Consider the following 20,756-nt stretch of genomic DNA (forward strand, 5'->3'; position numbering starts at 1 on the left):
CTTAGACCAGCTTTTTATGAGATATATATATATATATATATATATATATATATATATATATATATTATTAATTTTATTTTTTTATTTTTTTTGGTAGCAAATTTGACCAAGTGCAAAGTAGCATCAAATGTTATTCAATGTAATATTATTTGGACAATTTCTAAAAACAAAATACCGCAACACCAAAAGAACACAATTCCTTTCATTTAATATAAAAAGACTATTTTTGAATGTGCTTAACTTCCTCTAACATTCAGCCTCTCATGCGCAGAACTTGCCAGGTGTCAGCTGAATTTAGCTGAGCTCTCGAGTTTAATCCAGAAACTTCACTGGCATGAGGGTGGTCTTCCCATCACAAACACGGACCTTGAACGTCGAATCAGCATGCAGGTGAGTCTGCTGTTGTAAATCTGACACCGATTGGACAGGACATCTGTTGTCTTTGTGCAGCATGCAGCAGAACACAAAGCAAATGTGAGAAGTACAAACGGTGATTATTTTATGACAGTAGCAGTGTTAAATGGCAAAGAGGTAAACATGGTGCTTATTTTGCAGAATCTTAGTCTTGAGAAACCCAAAAAGAAGTCTGGAAAGATCTGGGGTCACTCACGAACGCTGTCAGGAGTCGAATCGCTTGGCTTTGTAAGTTCATAATGGAATTCCTTGTTTGAGATTTATAAATTTTTCTAGTGCTGGGCAATGATTAATCCTGATTCATCTCATCCAAAAAGAAAAGAAAAATGTGTACTTAATGTGTGTTTACTGTGTATATGTATTATGTATATATAAATGGACTATGCATGTATATATTTAAGAAATATTGTTTTTATACTAAATATTTATATATATAATATAAATTATGCGAGTATAAATATATACATGTAAATATTTTTTAAATGTATACTCTGTCTCTTTATATATACATATTAAATATACACAGCACACACACATTATAATTTATTTCTATAATATAAACAAACGTTTATTTTGCATGTGATTAATCATTGCCCAGCACTAATTTTAAATCTAGTGGGTCTCATTCCCTAATTGATGAATGTAGGCATCTGGGCTTAACAGTGCAAGCATTCGTTTGTGACTAAAATAGATGTGTGCAAACTGAAAAATGTATTTAGGAGCATGTGTGCTAATTAAAGTCAGTGTTTAATGAAATTTAAGGTCATATGTCTTAAATATCTTAAAACATTTGTTATACAGTTAATCATTTTTAAGAGTTCTTAAATTTGGGGGTGGGGGAAAAACAGGAAACAGCCTAGTGTTATTAAACTTCAAAAGGCTATAATTTCATTAAATGGCACTGCACATTTCAAAATTAAAAGGCAGAGCTGTTAAAAGCATTTGTTAAATACAGTTTTATTTATCATTTTCTTTTTTGCTTTTTGTAATGTTTTTGTAAAGTAAATTTTATTATTGTTTGAATTGCTATTTACAACCAACTCTTAACTTTTTATTGTTTTTTTTTTTGTGAATTGTTTTAAAACCATAGAACAAAAATTCTAATTATCAAACTGAACATAATTATTTTTAATAAGACTATGGAACCCACAAAGATTAAAGATCAAAAATATTGTGTCCCTTTTTTTGTAATTCATATTTAACAAATGCGATTTTTAATGACATTTTGACCACTCAAGTAAGAAATGTCCCCAGTTTCTATTTCAGAAATCGAGTCACCTTAAATTAACAATCAATCGATTAATCATTAACTTTAAAGATGCGATTTTCAATTTTTCCTTTCCCTTTGGAGTGTTACAAGCTCTTGGTGCATAAAGAAGATCTATAAAGTTGCAAAGACTAAAGTCTCAAATCCAAAGAGGTATTCTTTATAAAAGTTAAGAGTCAGTCACACCTACCTAAAACGGCTCGTTCTAACACGCCCCCACATGTCTACGTCACGATGTGGGAAGATTTGCATAACGTCGCCCAAATGTTCACGCAAAGAAAGAAGGCGTAACTTTTATTCTCGCTGTAGTATTGTTGCTGCCGCCATGTCGTGGAGACGCTGTTTTTCTCGTTGTGAAAGTGAAACTACTTTGTTTGGTCTTCCAAAAGAGGACACGACTAGAAATCAGTGGTTAAGTTGTATTTACAACACTGTTCCAGAACACTTCAACCCAAATATTCAGATGTGTGCAGCGCATTTTATGGAGGGCTGTTTCCTGATGCTGGTAGAGTAGACCACAATGCCAGCTGTTTTAACTCGCAGCCTGTAAGTATGTTTTCATATTTAAAGAATTTGCTCAACTCATGTTTGAATCATCAGTGGCAGTGTAGAGTAGCGCTTGTTTGTCGTTTCTCCAATCACAAATGCAGACATGGTTTTATGTTTACGCGGTGCGATGCAACACGTAAAAAGACAGTATAAGTCATTATAATCAGTAATTATGTCCCCACTGGATGCAACAAATGCCTCGTTTATAATGGGTTTTAATATTTTTGTCTCATTGCTCCGGCCGGACAGGGCATCACAGTATGGTGAGGGGCGTAACATTTCCATCACAAGCTTGAGGTATTCGGCCAATCACAACGCACTGGATAGCTGGCCAATCAGAGCACACCTATACGACACCTATCTAAGCATTCATATATAAGGTCCCTCAGTATTATCAGCAGTTTTCACTATTACTCAATAGCTAATTACACTCCTCCATCCCAAACTTCTTCTCTGTCAGTTGGAATTCAGCCTTCTGATTCTCCTTTGAATCAGACTAATTCTAAAATGTGTACATAAAATTTATTGAACTTTAACAATATCTGCAATACATTTATGTTGGTTCTGTTGTGTTTACCCTGGGGGGTTATTGCTGCGCTCCCTGCTCTCATCCATGCTAGGCTGCATGGATGCTCAGGGAGTTCTTGCCCAGAACAGAACCATACCGCCAATCCAAACTGTATGCTAATTGTCAATCATCTTTGACGATAGTGGTCCTGACAGAAATCGACGCGTTTCAGAAAGGCGGGACAGAGGAGAAACCATAATGTACATTATGTGGAAAATGTGTTTTTTGAACCTTAGACCGCATAAACGCATTGCATTACACCAAATACATTAGCTTGTGTTCTGCAAGTGAACGTCGCTTTATTGTGCCATCCCTAAGAAGCTCAAAATCACTTTCATGGACTTTTAAATTAAATGTTCCCTCCTTGTGGAATAACCTGCCCAACTCAATCCGAGCAGCTGAGTCCTTAGCCATCTTCAAGAATCGGCTAAAAACAAATCTCTTCCATCTTTATTTGCCCCTCTAACTCTAGCACTCTCTATTCTAATTCTTTTCTTTATAAAAAAATTATAAATCTTGCCCCTTTTAGACTTGCACTCTATTTACTAACTGCTTGTTTTCTAACACTTGCTTCTCTAATCTTTTTGTATTCTAGCTTTTGTTTTTTTTTATTTATCATACAATTAACAAAAGCAAAAAAGGCCTGTAACACTAGCTTGCTCTATTCTTTTTCTATTCTATCGGTTTTCTTTTTATTTATTATATGATTTTAAATAAACATTGCTACGTGTACTGCATTAAGCTGAGACTTGTTATAGCACTTGCATATCATTGCTCTTTTGTTGACTTTGATTGCTTCCATTGTCCTCATTTGTAAGTCGCTTTGGATAAAAGCGTCTGCTAAATGTCTAAATGTAAATGTAATGTCTACTGTGATGGCATAGAATCAACAGCGTAACAGAATGTGCAAATGACATTTCTAAAATGCCAATTTCCTCCATTTCTGCAAAAAAAATTTTAGTCTAAAAAGGCTAGTAGTATTGTAAGCTGAGCGACATGATCACTTGATAAAATAAGTCAAATAAGTTGACACTCCGTTTCAAGGGATAGGGGTGAAAATATTCCCCTAAGAATTGGGACACCACTACTATGCCGTCACACGTCATCAAATGTCGTCTAGCTCCTACAATACACACACCTATGGTGGTGTGTGCATTAGAGCCTTTAATTACCGTTCTATATTAATGCGCTGCTTACACACACACACATACATACACGCATATATATCGGAGATCGCGCAGCTCACACATCCAGGAGAAAAGAAACTTGTCAATGCTGCCCCACAACTTTTATTAATAACCGTTTAAATACTGAATCGCTACATTATATTTTCCAGCAACGAGAGGATAAAATCGCTGTTTTTTTTTTTAAAAGTAAACTCACTCTAAAAAGAGAAACGCAGAGACGCGCATACACGCAACTTTCATCTCTTTCTCTCTCGAATTGGCAATATTTGAGAAAAGGGTTTAGCGATTTCTAATTATTGGGGGGACTAGCCCCCCTCAATGTCTACGGTGGTTATCGCCCTGATCAGACATGAATATATTTTGTGGCACTATCGTGCAGTCTATAATGATATGACGTTAGTTAGCAAACAGTAGCGATTTTTAATTTTTTTTTTGCAAACATTTCTTTGAGTAACTTTACCGTAAATATGAACTCGATGTAACACAAAACAAATGATTACTTTTCGTTAAAATCTTTATTAATGCCAAAAATGCTTACATTTATGTCATTTTGTTCGCTCGGGCAGCCATGTTGCCCCTGAAGCCGGTTTACGCGGAGATAATTCATACCCCTTCGTTTGAAGTGTGGTCCTGAAAAATCTTCGTTTGAAGGGCTGTCTGGCCCTTACCCCTACCCCTCCAACAAAAAGAGAATTGAGACACCCCTACCCCTTCACGTGAACGCGCGAAACGGAGGGGTAGGGGGAAGGGCTAAGGGGTAGAATTGGGATTGGGCCTAACTGTTACACATTGTCACACAAATTGTGACTTAAGTTCAAGTCACGCTAAGCTGCTTTTTCTTCAGGCATTTGAAAAATGTATGAAAATTAGGATTCAAGGGTTTGTCTTGAATGGAGTGCTGTGTGAAAGGGAAAAAGTAATAAGACAATCTAAACTGTATTGTTTTGCATAATAATCTAACATTTTACTATAATATTTCTGTGGAAGCTGTGAAGAGATAATGCATCAGATATTCAGCCCCTCCAATTAAGCATCATAATAAATCAAGTCACCTTTATTTATATAGCGCTTTTAACAATACAGATTGTGTCAAAGCAACTGAACAGCATTAGTTAGGAAAATAGTGTCAATAATGCAAAGTGACAATAGTAAACACTCATTTTTCAGTTAAAGACAGTTCATCATTGAATTCAGTGATGTCAACATCCAGCTCAGTTTAAATAATATCTTTGCAATTAGGTCAACGATATCGCCGGAAATGAAGTGTCCCCAACTAAGCAAGCCAGAGGCGACAGCGGCAAGGAACCAAAACTCCATCGGTGACAGAATGGAGAAAAAACCTTGGGAGAAACCAGGCTCAGTCGGGGGGCCAGTTCTCCTCTGACCAGACGAACCAGCAGAACGGACATCTAGCCACTGTGTTAAATAAAAACCTGGGATTGTTTTGGTTATTTTCTGTGAGTTTGTGGATATGCTCGGCCCTGGCAGCTTTTAGAGCCTGTCTATAGCTGGACATACTGTTTTTCCACGCAATTCTAAAAACTTCCAAGTTAGTTTTTCTCCATTTGCGCTCAAGACTACGAGTTTTTTTTCTTGAGAGAATGGGTATTACTGTTGTACCATGGCGCAGTACGTTTTTCTCCAACCTTTTTCAATTATAATAGTGCCTTACAGTACAACAACACCAGTGACATTAAGATGTGACAGCACTACACGGTGTAAGAGATTTCAGCACAACTTCTGCTGTACAGCCTTTTGTTGTTCTATGTAAATGTATCTTCAAGTTCTATAAAGGTGTGCACACACAGCAAGATCTTCAAGTTAACCGGCTGAAGTGTAATTAGCACTTTTTTTTTTTCAATAGACCACACTTGATTTAGTTGAGTCATTTTTATTTGAGTAGCACTCACAATCCTTATTTCAATGTGGCCTAAATGTAAAAGCGTGTGAAATCCTCCTGTGGCAAGATTTCTTCAGCCATAACCTGTGCAAAACTCTGCATTTTTATTAGTCTGAATAAGCGTTAATGTAGGATTATTTTCTAGTAGTAATGTGTAACATTTTGGTTTAATGCCTTATTTGATTCCTAGGCCACCAGGAGAGTTTTTTTCCTGCTTAAGTGGACTTTTTTTCATATGTATTTGGACATAAAATGTTTTCATATGTACGCAGGGTTAGTGAATGAAGCACACAATTGGGTTGAATGTCTTTCCCTCTTTATTTCTGAACTACTGCTTCTGTTTCCTGTTGTGATTAATTCTACTTCCATCTCTGACTTTTGGAGCAGTTTTCTTCAAGCCACTTGGGCACATCAACTGGCTTGGCTGCTTCCCTTCAGTCCATCCCAGATTACGTTTACTCCCAGCTGTCCACGCCTGCGGTCTCCTCACCAGAAGGAAAGCAACTGCAGTTAGACATCTGTGCCTTGTGTGACAAAGGTACATGATCTCATTCATTCTGTTTCTACAATTTTAAATGCTGCTGTAAATTAGTATAGAACAAATTCTGTATGTGTCCAAGAAGAGACATACAGACTATTCATACCTGTATGGTGGGGGGCTAAAACCTTCACGAATAAGAGGAAGAATCCTGAACTGGCTCTTACACAGTGGTCTGAAAAATGACCGGGGAAGAAAAGAGTACTGAAAATGTACACACTGTACTGTTTATTTATTTTATTTTTTTTCCTCCCCCAAAATCCCAAAGAGGCGATGCTGAAGAAGTAGGTGTTGATCTGTGCAGGGCTTGCACATCTTGTGCTGAGATATTCATCCTGATTACGTAAAATAAAGAGCAGGAAGTACAAAATGAGTCGTTTGGCAGCTTGGTTTCAGTAAAAGTTGTTTTTGCACTTACAAGGAAGTTTTGAGTTCTGAAACTTACAGTAATGCTTAAATGTTTCCTTCATCTAAATGGCATGAGACTTGATGACTCTTCTCACACTAGATCTAGAAAATAAAAAAATTAATAAATTGAATCGATATCTGGTATGCATTGTGGGGGAAAACATATGGAGTACAACAGTGTACTACATTTACAATATGGAGCACTCATGTTCACAAATACACGCTTGTACGTGTGGTTTATGGAAACTCTCCATCAATTATAATGTTTTGGTTTACGGAGCTATAATTTTTTTTTTATCCCCTAACCCCACCCCTAAACACAGCCCTCACAGAAAACTATTTTTTATTTTTTATAAATAACACTGCTTGGTATGTTTAAGCCATTTTGTTTACGAGGGCATAGGGAGTGTCCTTGTAAACCATGTTATTGCTGTAATAGCCCTGTTGTTATACAAATTTGTGTCCTCATAAACTGTCTATTTAAAAAGAAAAGTAAAAACATACTTGAGTAAAAATAAGTTTACTTTACAACTTTAAATTTTATTGAAGTATTAAAGTAACCTAGCGAAAAAACAAAACGGCAGAGGAGATGGTTTCATCCTATTGACAATTGAAATTGCATAAATATAAACTGATTCAAGGTTGTTGTTTTTTTTTTTTTTTCTTTTCGGAATGACATTCCAATGTTTGGTTAATGGGGAAAAAACAAAACCTAAGCACAGTGGCCTGTTGCATGATGCTAGCAGTACAAACTCAGAGTTTCAGAGTAGGTTTACAGTTAACCAAACAAACCCAGCCTGGTTTAGATCAGGTTCAGTGGGCTCACAAAACTCTATAAATCTTCTGTCAACTCCACAGCCGCAGTTTGATTCACTTCTCACGAGACTCGTTGCAATTCACTTCTTTACTGAAGATTAAGAGTTATTAAAAATGGAATTAATTTAAAAGCTTTTACAAGGCAGGAATAAACGCTGCTGCTGCTGCAGCAAAAGTTTGAGAAGGCAGCAGAAAGAAAATATCTGGCTATGCAATTGAATCCTATAATAAAACGACAAACAAAAAGTTAGTATAGGTTTTGGTTTATGCAAATGTATGACCAATTGCTAGACAAAAGCCATAAATCTTAAGGAGTTGTTCCAAACTTTACCCATTAGATGCCAGCAAAGCTCTGCTGGTATACTCAGCGGTGGGGATTTGATATTCGCAATGCAGTATGATTTCTCTCTCTTAAACATTACAGGTGCGTATACACGCAATTATTTTAGTAGATGCATACAAACAACACTCTGACATCCATACCAACACACCTATGCGATTTATAGCTGCATTATTTATCCAGCTGGCTCTAATGCAGCGAAAGCGGAACATAGGAAAAAAAGTGTATTTGTTTTATAGGCCAGACCTGAGAAAATGGCACCACCTGGAACAAGGAGGGGGAAAAAAAGAAACATTTGAAGCCTTGCCAACAGAATGAAAGCCCTTTAACAAAGACTGCATAATTTTATAGTTAAATGGCCCCGGGATTAAAAATTTTAGTTTTAATGGTTTCAATGGGGACATTTTTCCTTGAAGGGTTGGTTCACCCAAAAATTAAAATTCTGTCATTAATTACATTTTAATCAGCCCTGTTTATGTTCAGTAGACAGCACGCGCATGCTGAACGTAAACAATGCTGATTTACGTTGATTACGTTCTGTGAATACTCTCCAAAATGGTGGAAGACGGTAACTCGGGGAGAAGAATTGCTGAATAAGTTATTTTCTTTGCAGACAAAGTGTTCTCGTAGCCTTGTAAAATTACGGTCGAACCCCAGATTTCACATGGACTATTTTACTGATGTCCTTACTACGTTTCTGTGCGTTGATCGTGGTAATATCATTGCTGTCTATGGAGGATCAGAGAGCTCTCAGACTCCATCAAAAATATCTTAATTTGTGTTCCGAAGATGAACGAAGGTCTTATGGGTTTGGAACGACATGTGGGTGAGTAATCAATGACACAATTTTCATTTTTAGGTGAACTATCCCTTCAAGGTCCTGCGTGTAATAAATCTCAATAGGTACACAAAATGGTTAAAGGAAAATTTGAATAAAAATAAAACATTTTTGCCAAAATTTAGTGTGTTGGCATTATTACAGGCAAAATGAATAATTATAATAATAAACATTTAAATTTTCAAGACAGTTGCGAAAGGTAATCAGTGGAAGTACAGTGATGTGTCAGAGCTCATAAGTATTACAGTGACAACGCTATACAAGCAAAACATGAGGGCTCATATCAGATGTTTTAAGACTCTTGTCACATCCTTGTCTTTATTTTTCATATTGCCGGTGCGTAATTTTGCTGGCTTCTGCAGCAGATCACACCGTAAATAAAAGCACAATCACTTACTCTGTCAGGGTTCCTCAAATCTTGCCCTGGGGGGCCAATGCGCTGCAGAGTTTAGCTCCAACCCTGATCAAACTCACCTACCTGTGCTTTTCTAATGATCCTGAAGACATTTATTAGCATGCTCAGGTGTGTTTGATTAGGGTTAGAGCTAAACTCTGCAGGAAAGTGGATTTCGTGGGCCAGATTTGAGGATCCCTGCTCTATGTCCTCCGTGTTTACTTCCGTATGACTGCACACTGCGCAAGTGTTGCCAAGTCCACAATTTTCCAGCAGAATTGGGCTACTTTTTCCACTGTTGCCAGGGGTTGTTTTTCAACTCCGTGCATTGAAGTGACCCCACTAATGCGATATTTGAGCACTGAGGCTCTCAGTATGAACGTAGTCCAAGAGAACCCAATCAAACAAATGAGACTAAAATATATACTTTGACATTTTATTTATTCAGAAAAATTATGTAATATTACATATCCGTGAGTGGCAAAAGTACAATCCATTTGTTCAGAGGTGTTTAAAATCAATGGCATGGATATCAGGTCACGTGCCTGGCCTGTTTTATTTAAAGAACAAAGTCTGATCATGTTTGTGGAAGTGAATCTTGGCACAAACCAGGAGATCTCTACGAGACAGCTGTATGCTTTGAAGTGGCATCTTTTCACAAAATAGTATTCTTCCGGAGAAGAACCACAGAAATGTGCCATCGAGATCCCATTGGAAGACATCACAAAATCAAAATTCAAGTGACCAACCCGAATGTTGGTGACATGCTACTGCGGTAGACGTATCTTGCAGTATTAAGGTCAACCGTTAATGGATTAATTGGGAATTTGCTTAAATTTACATCTAGTTGTTTTAGAAGGATACCACTTGCAATTAACAACTACCTAAAAACTTGGGTGCTAGATGGTGCTATGAGTTTGTTTTTGTTTTTTTGCTCAATAGCCTACACGATAATGCAAGACAGTTTGATTTCAAACTTTGAATTTAAATTGGTATCTTTCATTCTTCCTTTTTGTCTTTTGTAGTACATTCGTCTTTAAAATCCATCCATGAATCGCTGGCTGTAGAGCGTGAGCGTGTCAAACAGGCTTGGGCCGGACCTGACCTTAGGCAGTCAACCTCAGATCAGTTGGCCACATTGTGCACGACCCTCTCAGAGGTAAATCTTTCCTCCCGGTTTAAGATGGTGCTAGTGTACTAGTACACTTCTTACTTACACTGTGAGCTGCTGCTGCTGCAAAAAAAAAAATTTTTTTATATAAAACCTATAAACCGGTTTTGTTACTGCAGACTAAGGGATAAGCTGAATATCTTGGTTATTGAAAGAATGCCAGCCCTTATGTTTTAAAATAACTTGTTCATCCAGTAAGAGGTGTGTGTGTGTTAAACCATTTTATATCTTGATATTTGCTGCATTAATTTAAATTATACACTGAATGTACTGTCTGGCATGTGTGCTGTCTCTTGCCTTTTATGCTTAAATTGTGTTAATTACTGACTTTTGTGTTTAGCTTGAGCTGCAGTCACGTTTAACCAGAGTTCACTCTGTATCACTGTCATCTGATTCCTCAGACGAGTCTTACTGTACTGTGCGCCAGGATCAGGTGTGTGCCTCCACATGTCTGAACTTTTAAAGTCAATGGTTTTTATTTATTTATTTAAAATAAATCTGTTGTTGTCAGGACACCCCCTCTCAGGACCGTAAGCTGTATCGTACACCTTCAGTAGCAGACTCAACAGCAGAGTATTTTGATGCCAGTGAGCTGGTTTGTGAGAATTTGTCTGAAAATGAAACTTCTGATGAATCTGGATTGAGTGATGTCACCACAAGCAACTCTGAACCAGAGGAAGGCCACAGTACGTCTACAATTAGCTAAAGTGCCTAGTGCCTGCCTTACCTTCAAGTGTCGTTTGTAGGTGTTTTCAGTTTTGTGCACATTCACACATTTATTGGTGTGGTATTTCTTTTTTTCAGAAACTGCAAATATGAAGTACAGAGCCAGTGTTTCCAGCACAAATGATTTAGCTTCTAATGCTCAGGTCAGTGGGCGACGAACAGTGCTTCCTGCACACAGCACTGATAACAGCCATATCGGAATCCTCTCCATCCTGTATAACAACATCGGGAAGGATTTGTCACGGGTCTCCATGCCAGTGGCTCTCAATGAACCACTTAGTTTATTACAACGTGTCAGTGAAGAGCTGGAATATTCTGAACTCCTGGATATTGCCAACAACACAGATGACCCTTTCGAAAGAATGGTAAGAGCATCATGCATAAAACTTTGCATAAATTTTATCCTAACTGTGTGTACCAACTAAAGGCTGATTTTGCATTATTTCAGATTTATAAAAGCCCTTTGGCACGTGCTCCTGTGTGTGTATATACACACACTTTATTCCCTACCCCATCTCCTTGCTGAAATAACCACATATACTATGAAGCTTAGTATATATAATATAGTTTGTGCATAACCACGTTTAAATATGATTTGTGCGTAACCACGTTTAAATATGATTTGTGTATGCATATTCCCATCCATTTGATTCTATGGCAACAAGCCTCCACAAGCTTTCATGGTTGTGGTTCCCAGATGTCAGAGTTTAAATCCCCCAATCAGAACTTGTATCTTAAAGATCAATTTTCTGCCTAATGGTTTACTTCATTATCTCATCCCAAAAATAAATCTGCCATTTTGGATTGTGTATATTTTTTTAAAAGTATATACTTGGGGTGCTTTCACACCTGGCCTGTTGTTTCGGAACCTGGCGCATCTAATTTTACCTCGTCCTAATTTTAGTTAATTTGGAGTATTCTAAATGAGCTGCTGCATGCACACGGTTAGTCATTTGCATAAAACATGCCCAGACCATCTCAGTTTTGAGATCACAGCGAATGTGAAGGACAATAATGTGATCTGAGCTTGCTCAAATATTGAGGAGCTAAACCATTCAGGGCTTTATAAGCAATTAGCAAGATTTAAAAATGTATTCAATGTTCAATGGAGAGCCAGTGCAGTGTTGACAGAACCGGGCTAATATGGCCATACTTCCTGATTTTAGTAAGAACTCTAGCTGCTGCATTTTGGATCAGCTGGAGTTTATTAAAGGGTTAGTTTACCCAAAAATGAAAATTAGCCTGTGTTTTACTCGCCCTCAAAGCATCCTAGGTGTATGTGACTTTGTTCTTTTGGACTAATCCAATCGGAGTTATATTAAAAATTGTCCTGGCCCCTCCAAGCCTTTCAATGGGGTAAGCGGGTGTTGGTTGTCAACGGTGAAATAAAGTTTGTGCATCCGTAATCAAACGTCCCTCACATGGCTCCGGGGGGGTGAATAAAGGCCTCCTGTAGCGAATCCATGCATTTGTAAGATAAATATCTATATTTCAAACGTAATAAACACTTTTCTCACTTCCGCTGACTGTGATGTATGCGTCGCACGCGAGCCTCTGAAAAATGCAGGAGCAAAGGAAAACCAGTCTCCTCTTGGCTTATATCGAAATCCTCCGACATTTCTTTACAAATCCTCATTTTGTGCTTCTAATTCGTGAACAGCATTGTTTTGTTTTGTTTTGTCTTGTCTCTGCATTCGTCACTAATCACACAATTCTCACGCAATGCATTCTGCATTTGGCATCGAGAGTAGGGATGGGCATTCAAAGCAAAAATAATATTAGAAAATTGCTGGGTATTATTCGATTATTATTTGAAAAATCACACCCCTCCCCCACAAGCACGCTCAAACACCCATAAACATGATGACCGTCAGATATCGTTTTTTCTCTTCACTGTTATCATTGGCATATTGTCAGTGTCTAATTCTAACGGTTGGTAATAATTCTATTTAAGATCGTGATTCCTCGATTTCTAAAAAAATAAATAAAAAATACAATCGTGGCAAAATATTACATTTGAATTAATCTATAAAATCGGAAAAATCACCCTGCCCTAGGATACTGCCTTCTAGTATTTTTGACTGAAAAGGGAGATTTGAGATTGATCTGTATTTAATTAATTCTCTAGGATCAAGTTGTTGTTTTTTTTGTTTTTTTTATGAGAGAAAGTGAGTAGAAATACTTTCCCTCCATGCTGTTACGGGGCTGACAAGACTTGAGACGATAAGTCCAGGTACAAGGCAAGGTCCAGGCAGGGGCAAACCGTATCAAAATAGGGCAAACGACAGGAGGAATCCGAGAGACACAGGCGAAGATCAAGAAACGAGAACACAGACAAGACTAAGGTGAGGCTGTGACAAACTAAACAGGCTCTGTAGTGTAGCTATCGCTAGGGGAGTGATAAACGCTAAACAATACTCGGCAGAGGGAAGGGATCAGAGTGAGTGTTAAATAGGGAGTGAGTCATATGAAACAGCTGTGTGCAATCAGTGACGAATCGGTTTTCTAAAGGGCTAGAAGAGTGTATACTTTGTTACAACATTACGTTTTTCTGAGCTATTGGATTTGCTAGGAATTGAGAGTCAGGAATATTATCTACAAAGCAGTCTTTTGTGGTAAAAGTGATGGTTCTACCATATATGTTTTAGGATTCAAACAATGTTTAAGGTCCTTTGTAATCCTTAATGTAATTAAGTGTAGAATAACTCAATAGTGCTTATGGTGCATTCATGTCAGATGGATCATATTTACGAGTTGAATGCATATGAATGCCACCACAAAGTCATTATTACGAGTGGGAAACTAAATTTTCTTTAAGCCCCGAGTTTCTGAGTTGGGGGCATGTCAGTGAAAAAATGTGTCTGATGCAATGGACGCAGCCAAAGAATATAGATATGCTTAATGTCTTTATTGATGGTAAATTTGTTTTTGTAATGTACAATAAAGAGATCAAAATATTAAATTATCATTAATTACCATAAACTGAATTATTAGGTATTCTACATCACCTTCATAAGTTGAATAAAACCAGAAAAATGCAAAAACACAATGAAGCACATTCTTTATTCATTATTTTGTAGATGTAGAGTTTTTTTTTAAAAAATCATTGAATTTTATTTAGAAAAGTTAAATCGCCATGTTGTTCAGACCAAAGTGGCATGAATTACTAAGTAATTACGACGTCAGGTGCGTTCAAAAGTATGAATGTCCCAGGAGGGCTTGAAAGCAGCATTACTGCATAAGTTAAATACAGATGCTGTCTCTTTTAAAGGTGACATATCATGAAAATCTGACTTTTCCAGGTTTTAAGTGCTATAATCAGGTCCCCGGTGCATCTACCAACCAAGGAAACGTGAAAAAAATTAACCCAGTAATCCTTTTGCTGCAAGCGTCTGAAAAAACATGTGTGTCTGATTGCGCTCCCCTAGTGACGTTGCAAAGGGATCTCATTATAGTATTGCTGCCCCTTAATCTGCACGTTTCCACCCATGGTGCTGTCATTTTGATTTCACAAGCGACAACGGTGTACCAGTTCTAATGCCATGGCGAAAGTTTGAGCAAAACATGCTAACTGTTCAGTCTTTGACTGCACTGACGAGCACAGAACACTATTTATAGTCCCAGCCTCAGAGGAGAGGATTTATTTATTTACTGTATATTGCTGCTGCCACACAGATCTAAAATAAACATGCAATTTATTTCCCAGCTGTTTACCCTCACAGACATAACCGACTTTTTTTGTAACTCGTGTGTTTTTAACGTAAAATTGTGTGTGAATGAGAACTTAGTTTAGTACTCACATGCTGTGACAGACACTTTTTGTCTGAGTGCTTCGGATGTGTGCACTCAGAAAACCTTATTTCAGAAGTTTAAACCAATATGGTTTAAAACGCATGATTTCAGTGCAATAAACATGATAATCAGAACCAAAACATGTTTTTAGCAGGTCCGAGCTGTAATGGCGCAGCTCTTTTGCATTTAAAGAGACGGGCACGAAAAACAATGCGTTTCTGCTTCCACTCAATATAGGCATTTTCAAAATGATATAATGATCTGTGGGGTATTTTGAGCTGAAACTTCACAGACACATTCTGGGGACACCAGATACTTATATTACATATTGGAAAAAGGAGCATAATATGTCTCCTTTAAGACAAAATGCACGGACCTAATACTGACCAGTGGTGTACTGTAACGAAGTAATAATACTTCGTTACAGTACTTAAGTATTTTTTTGGGAGTATCTGTACTTGTTTTTATATTTCAGCCAACTTTTACTCCACTGCATTTCCTAATTAAAATGTATACTTTTACTCCGATACATTTCCCCGAAGTATATTTGTTACTTACTACAAAGAAGTCAGAAGAACACTTACTGCAGGAAAGCAGGTTTAACGAATCAGTGGTCTGACGTCTGCAAGTTAGACTCCTAAAAAACACCTTTGCTCATGTGCAAACAAGTGCGTGCACAACTGCGGATGATTCATTTTCCACTCAAGTCGAGGCTAGGGTGTGCTGTGCGATACCGCATCGTCTGCGATAATGTGGTAAGTGTTGTTGTAATGATGTGCGATCTGACATTATCAAGTAGGCTATATCACCAAATCTCACACAGCACATGATTTAATAGTCTGTTAAAACTTAAAATTCGAAGCATTCTAAATTATAGATGGCAAAAAATGCTTAAGTATGCTTTTTATATTTATATAATTTAATATAGTTAACTTAATCTTTATCACACAAAGAGTACCTTTTTTCTGCAGGTTTCAGCATGAACACATTTAATAATTTTATACAAGTTCAGTAAAGCAATAAGTGACTTACAATTTAGACATACTATTGCCTGTTTTTGCTAACGAAAATAGTTCCTAACACCGATCACACCGCACTGTTTTGCGTCTCTGAGCAATGGTGTTTACTTATTGAATGAATCAGCTTTTTGAATGAATCGGTTGAATAAATGATTCCGTGATTCACTCATTAACACAGCCAAATGCTTTGTTTCTGAATGAATCAGCCATTTGATTGAATTGGTTGAATCTCAATGACTCACTCATTAACAATCACTTGCTGTTACCTACTAGCGGTTTTAATTTCACATTTAGACTTTTTTTCATGTTTTAAATTATTTCAAATATCAGTATTCAACGTTTTGTTAAAACCAAAACATTAGGCCTATTTATGCATCTGTAACTGCAGTTTAAATGCATCCATCCTCTGTGATACATAAACTGTGTAAATATCTAAATGCTATGTCAGATGCAGAGTCCAGAAATGTTTTCTTATGTTGGAATGAAAGACACTGAGTACCGGATGAAGTGCTTCTTATTCTTGCCCAAAAATACAAAATGGAAGGAAGTTAAAACTGAACACCATCTTGCTATTCAAGCTGTGTATGAACATTTTTATATATATTTATTTGCTGCTTTTCCATTTTGCATTTTCTTGTACTTTTACTTTCAATACTTAAGTACGAAAAGTATATATATATTTTTTCTTAAACCTACTTAAGTACAATAAATATCACATACTTTAAAGGGGTCATATGTTGCTAAAAAGAACATTATTTGGTGTAATGAAATGTTTATGCTGTTTAAGGTTAAAAAAAAAACACATTGTTTTCCACATACTATACATTGTTGCTCCTCTATGCCTCAGCCTTTCTGAAACGCATCGATTTTTACAAAGCTCATCGTTCTGAAAAGCGAGGTGTACTCTGATTGGCCAGCTATCCAGTGCATTGTGATTGGCCGAATACCTCAAGCATGTAATGGAAATGTTACGCCCCTACCATACTGATGCCATAGCCACGAGACAAAAACATTAAAACCCATTTTAAATGAGACATTCGTAGCATCCAGTGGGGACATAATTACAGATTATAGTGAGTTATACTGTCTTTTTACGCGTTGCATCGCACCGCGTAAACCTAAAACCATGTCTGCATTTGTGATCGGAGAAATGACAAACAAGCGCTACTCTACACTGCTCAAAACTCGCGTTTGAATCATCAGTGACACATCCTTTAAAGAGCAGGTCATATGGGTTTTCGAAAAATATCTCTTGCAGTTTGTAAGGTAGCTATCCTTCAATGTAAACAGTCTGCAAAGTTAATCAAAAAAGTGCATGATAAATATTGTCTCAAAAGAAAGAGTCGACTAAGAATCGCCTTAACGAGTAGTTATATTTTTGAATCTTCTGTCTGTTACGATCTACGTCACTGGGTAACACATTAGCAAAATCCCCGCCTGCCCACAAAATACGAACACTCTGTGTCGAAGATGCTCTGTTCCACGATACCACAGCAATACAATTCGAACCTTTTGTTGTGCTCGTCATTTTACCGAGGACTGCTTCTCTAATCTTGCCTTTTATATTTGTTGGCTTCTAATCTTCTTTATTTGGACCAACAAGCATCTCCGAACCACAACCTATAAGTACGATTGATACGTTATGTGTACATTTTCAAATGAGTGCTCAAAATATCTAGGGTTTTTTTTGTGCTAATGTGATGTGTGCTTTAGTTTTCCAGGTAAAGCACAATATTACCATTTTACTGAAATAGTTTTGATAATTCGCTGTGAACCCACTATTTCTGAGCAATGGTGTTTACTTATTGAATGAATCAGCTTTTTGAATGAATCGGTTGAATAAATGATTCCGTGATTCACTCATTAACACAGCCAAATGCTTTGTTTCTGAATGAATCAGCCATTTGATTGAATTGGTTGAATCTCAATGACTCACTCATTAACAATCACTTGCTGTTACCTACTAGCGGTTTTAATTTCACATTTAGACTTTTTTTCATGTTTTAAATTATTTCAAATATCAGTATTCAACGTTTTGTTAAAACCAAAACATTAGGCCTATTTATGCATCTGTAACTGCAGTTTAAATGCATCCATCCTCTGTGATACATAAACTGTGTAAATATCTAAATGCTATGTCAGATGCAGAGTCCAGAAATGTTTTCTTATGTTGGAATGAAAGACACTGAGTACCGGATGAAGTGCTTCTTATTCTTGCCCAAAAATACAAAATGGAAGGAAGTTAAAACTGAACACCATCTTGCTATTCAAGCTGTGTATGAACATTTTTATATATATTTATTTGCTGCTTTTCCATTTTGCATTTTCTTGTACTTTTACTTTCAATACTTAAGTACGAAAAGTATATATATATTTTTTCTTAAACCTACTTAAGTACAATAAATATCACATACTTTAAAGGGGTCATATGTTGCTAAAAAGAACATTATTTGGTGTAATGAAATGTTTATGCTGTTTAAGGTTAAAAAAAAAACACATTGTTTTCCACATACTATACATTGTTGCTCCTCTATGCCTCAGCCTTTCTGAAACGCATCGATTTTTACAAAGCTCATCGTTCTGAAAAGCGAGGTGTACTCTGATTGGCCAGCTATCCAGTGCATTGTGATTGGCCGAATACCTCAAGCATGTAATGGAAATGTTACGCCCCTACCATACTGATGCCATAGCCACGAGACAAAAACATTAAAACCCATTTTAAATGAGACATTCGTAGCATCCAGTGGGGACATAATTACAGATTATAGTGAGTTATACTGTCTTTTTACGCGTTGCATCGCACCGCGTAAACCTAAAACCATGTCTGCATTTGTGATCGGAGAAATGACAAACAAGCGCTACTCTACACTGCTCAAAACTCGCGTTTGAATCATCAGTGACACATCCTTTAAAGAGCAGGTCATATGGGTTTTCGAAAAATATCTCTTGCAGTTTGTAAGGTAGCTATCCTTCAATGTAAACAGTCTGCAAAGTTAATCAAAAAAGTGCATGATAAATATTGTCTCAAAAGAAAGAGTCGACTAAGAATCGCCTTAACGAGTAGTTATATTTTTGAATCTTCTGTCTGTTACGATCTACGTCACTGGGTAACACATTAGCAAAATCCCCGCCTGCCCACAAAATACGAACACTCTGTGTCGAAGATGCTCTGTTCCACGATACCACAGCAATACAATTCGAACCTTTTGTTGTGCTCGTCATTTTACCGAGGACTGCTTCTCTAATCTTGCCTTTTATATTTGTTGGCTTCTAATCTTCTTTATTTGGACCAACAAGCATCTCCGAACCACAACCTATAAGTACGATTGATACGTTATGTGTACATTTTCAAATGAGTGCTCAAAATATCTAGGGTTTTTTTTGTGCTAATGTGATGTGTGCTTTAGTTTTCCAGGTAAAGCACAATATTACCATTTTACTGAAATAGTTTTGATAATTCGCTGTGAACCCACTATTTCCTAAGAATGTGTTGATTAATGTAGACTGTCGTTGTTCTAATTACTTAGTTTAATAATAAAGAATGTAGTGTAGCGCACAGACTTTTATAATCATTGTGAAAGTGCTGTTTATGTAGTTATAGGGTTAATGCAGAGAATAAAAGACCCGGTAGAGAGCGACAAGTTAGTTAGGCTGGTGCGCATGTGATACCGCTGTTCTGCGTTATAATTAAAGGTTAAGACATGGAGCGTCTTTTGTCTGTCATTCTTCAGACATTACAGTAGACGTATTTTGGTTTTCAAACTGTATTGTTTCATCAGATAGTCACGTCAGCACTCGGCTAACGTATCCACCATTATTGTTTTGATAGTGTTTAGCAGCTAAACTTTAGCTGTGGGCATGATTCGCTTGCATAAGTGTTAAACAAAATGTTTGTCATTATTTTAAGAACTGATTGGAGCATTATATTATTGTTTTATGTAAAGGTGCATGCTAGGGTTGCCAGGTTGTCACAACAAAACCCGCCCAATTGCTACTCTCAACTAGCCCAATCGTGTTTCGAGGGTGGTCCCCCTTTAAAAATCGTGTTCTGGGGTGTAAAATACACGCTTTCAGTCGGGGTTCCCCTGGTAAATTCGCATTCCAGTGCCTAAATATGACGTTATTGGGGTCGCTACAACCCACGACATCAAAACCAACCACGGACTTGGCAACACAAATGGTATCTCTCACTAACCTGCTCAAGTGCTCATCACAACAGGCTCGGCCAGCTGACCGAGCAGAGTAGACTTATGGAAGGGAGGGGTTTAAAGACATTTCGCTCAGAACTGAATCGAAATCATGGACTAATAAATGTATGTTCTGGGAAAATTAGTGTTTTCTGACCTTAGATGCATTTAAACCTGCTGTAGGGCACTCTAACACAATATTAGAGAACTTTAAAAAAAAACATATGACCTGCTCTTTAAATATGAAAACGTACTTGCAGTCTGTGAGTCAGAACAGCTGGCATTGTAGTCTACTCTCCCAGGATCAGGAAACAGTCCTCCATAAAATGTGCTGCACACATCTGAATATTTGGGTTGAAGTTTTCTGGAACAGTGTTGTAAATGCAACTTAACCACTGATTTCTAGTCGTGTCCTCTTTTGAAAGGCCAAACAAAGTATTTTCACTTTCGCAACTAAACACAGTGTCTTCACAACATGGCAACAAAGTTACGCTGCCTTTCTTTGCGTGAACATTTGTGCGGCATTATGCAAATCTTCCCACACTGTGACGTAGACATGTGGGGGCGTGTTAAAACAAGGCGTTTTAGGTAGGTGTGGACCAGTCTTAAACCCAAAGAGATATATCTCTTTGGATTTGAGAC

The 20,756-nt window shown here is 37.2% G+C and overlaps 1 protein-coding gene across 3 annotated transcripts in view; it reads left to right on the top strand.

Annotated features, from left to right (window-relative positions):
• Positions 1-20,756, top strand: part of LOC107563345 (oxysterol-binding protein-related protein 7-like) — a 61,074-nt gene that overhangs the window by 6,251 nt on the left and 34,067 nt on the right. For all 3 annotated transcript variants that reach the window (XM_016248199.1, XM_016248198.1, XM_016248200.1), the window contains 7 exons: positions 272-390; positions 556-642; positions 6,273-6,423; positions 10,245-10,378; positions 10,731-10,823; positions 10,902-11,076; positions 11,195-11,481. In XM_016248199.1, the coding sequence (XP_016103685.1) occupies positions 272-390; positions 556-642; positions 6,273-6,423; positions 10,245-10,378; positions 10,731-10,823; positions 10,902-11,076; positions 11,195-11,481 (1,046 nt within the window). The remainder of the gene's footprint in view (positions 1-271; positions 391-555; positions 643-6,272; positions 6,424-10,244; positions 10,379-10,730; positions 10,824-10,901; positions 11,077-11,194; positions 11,482-20,756) is intronic.

This window comes from Sinocyclocheilus grahami, unplaced genomic scaffold (assembly GCF_001515645.1).
Source record: "Sinocyclocheilus grahami isolate Dianchi unplaced genomic scaffold, SAMN03320097.WGS_v1.1 scaffold869.1, whole genome shotgun sequence".
Lineage (NCBI taxonomy): Eukaryota > Metazoa > Chordata > Actinopteri > Cypriniformes > Cyprinidae > Sinocyclocheilus > Sinocyclocheilus grahami.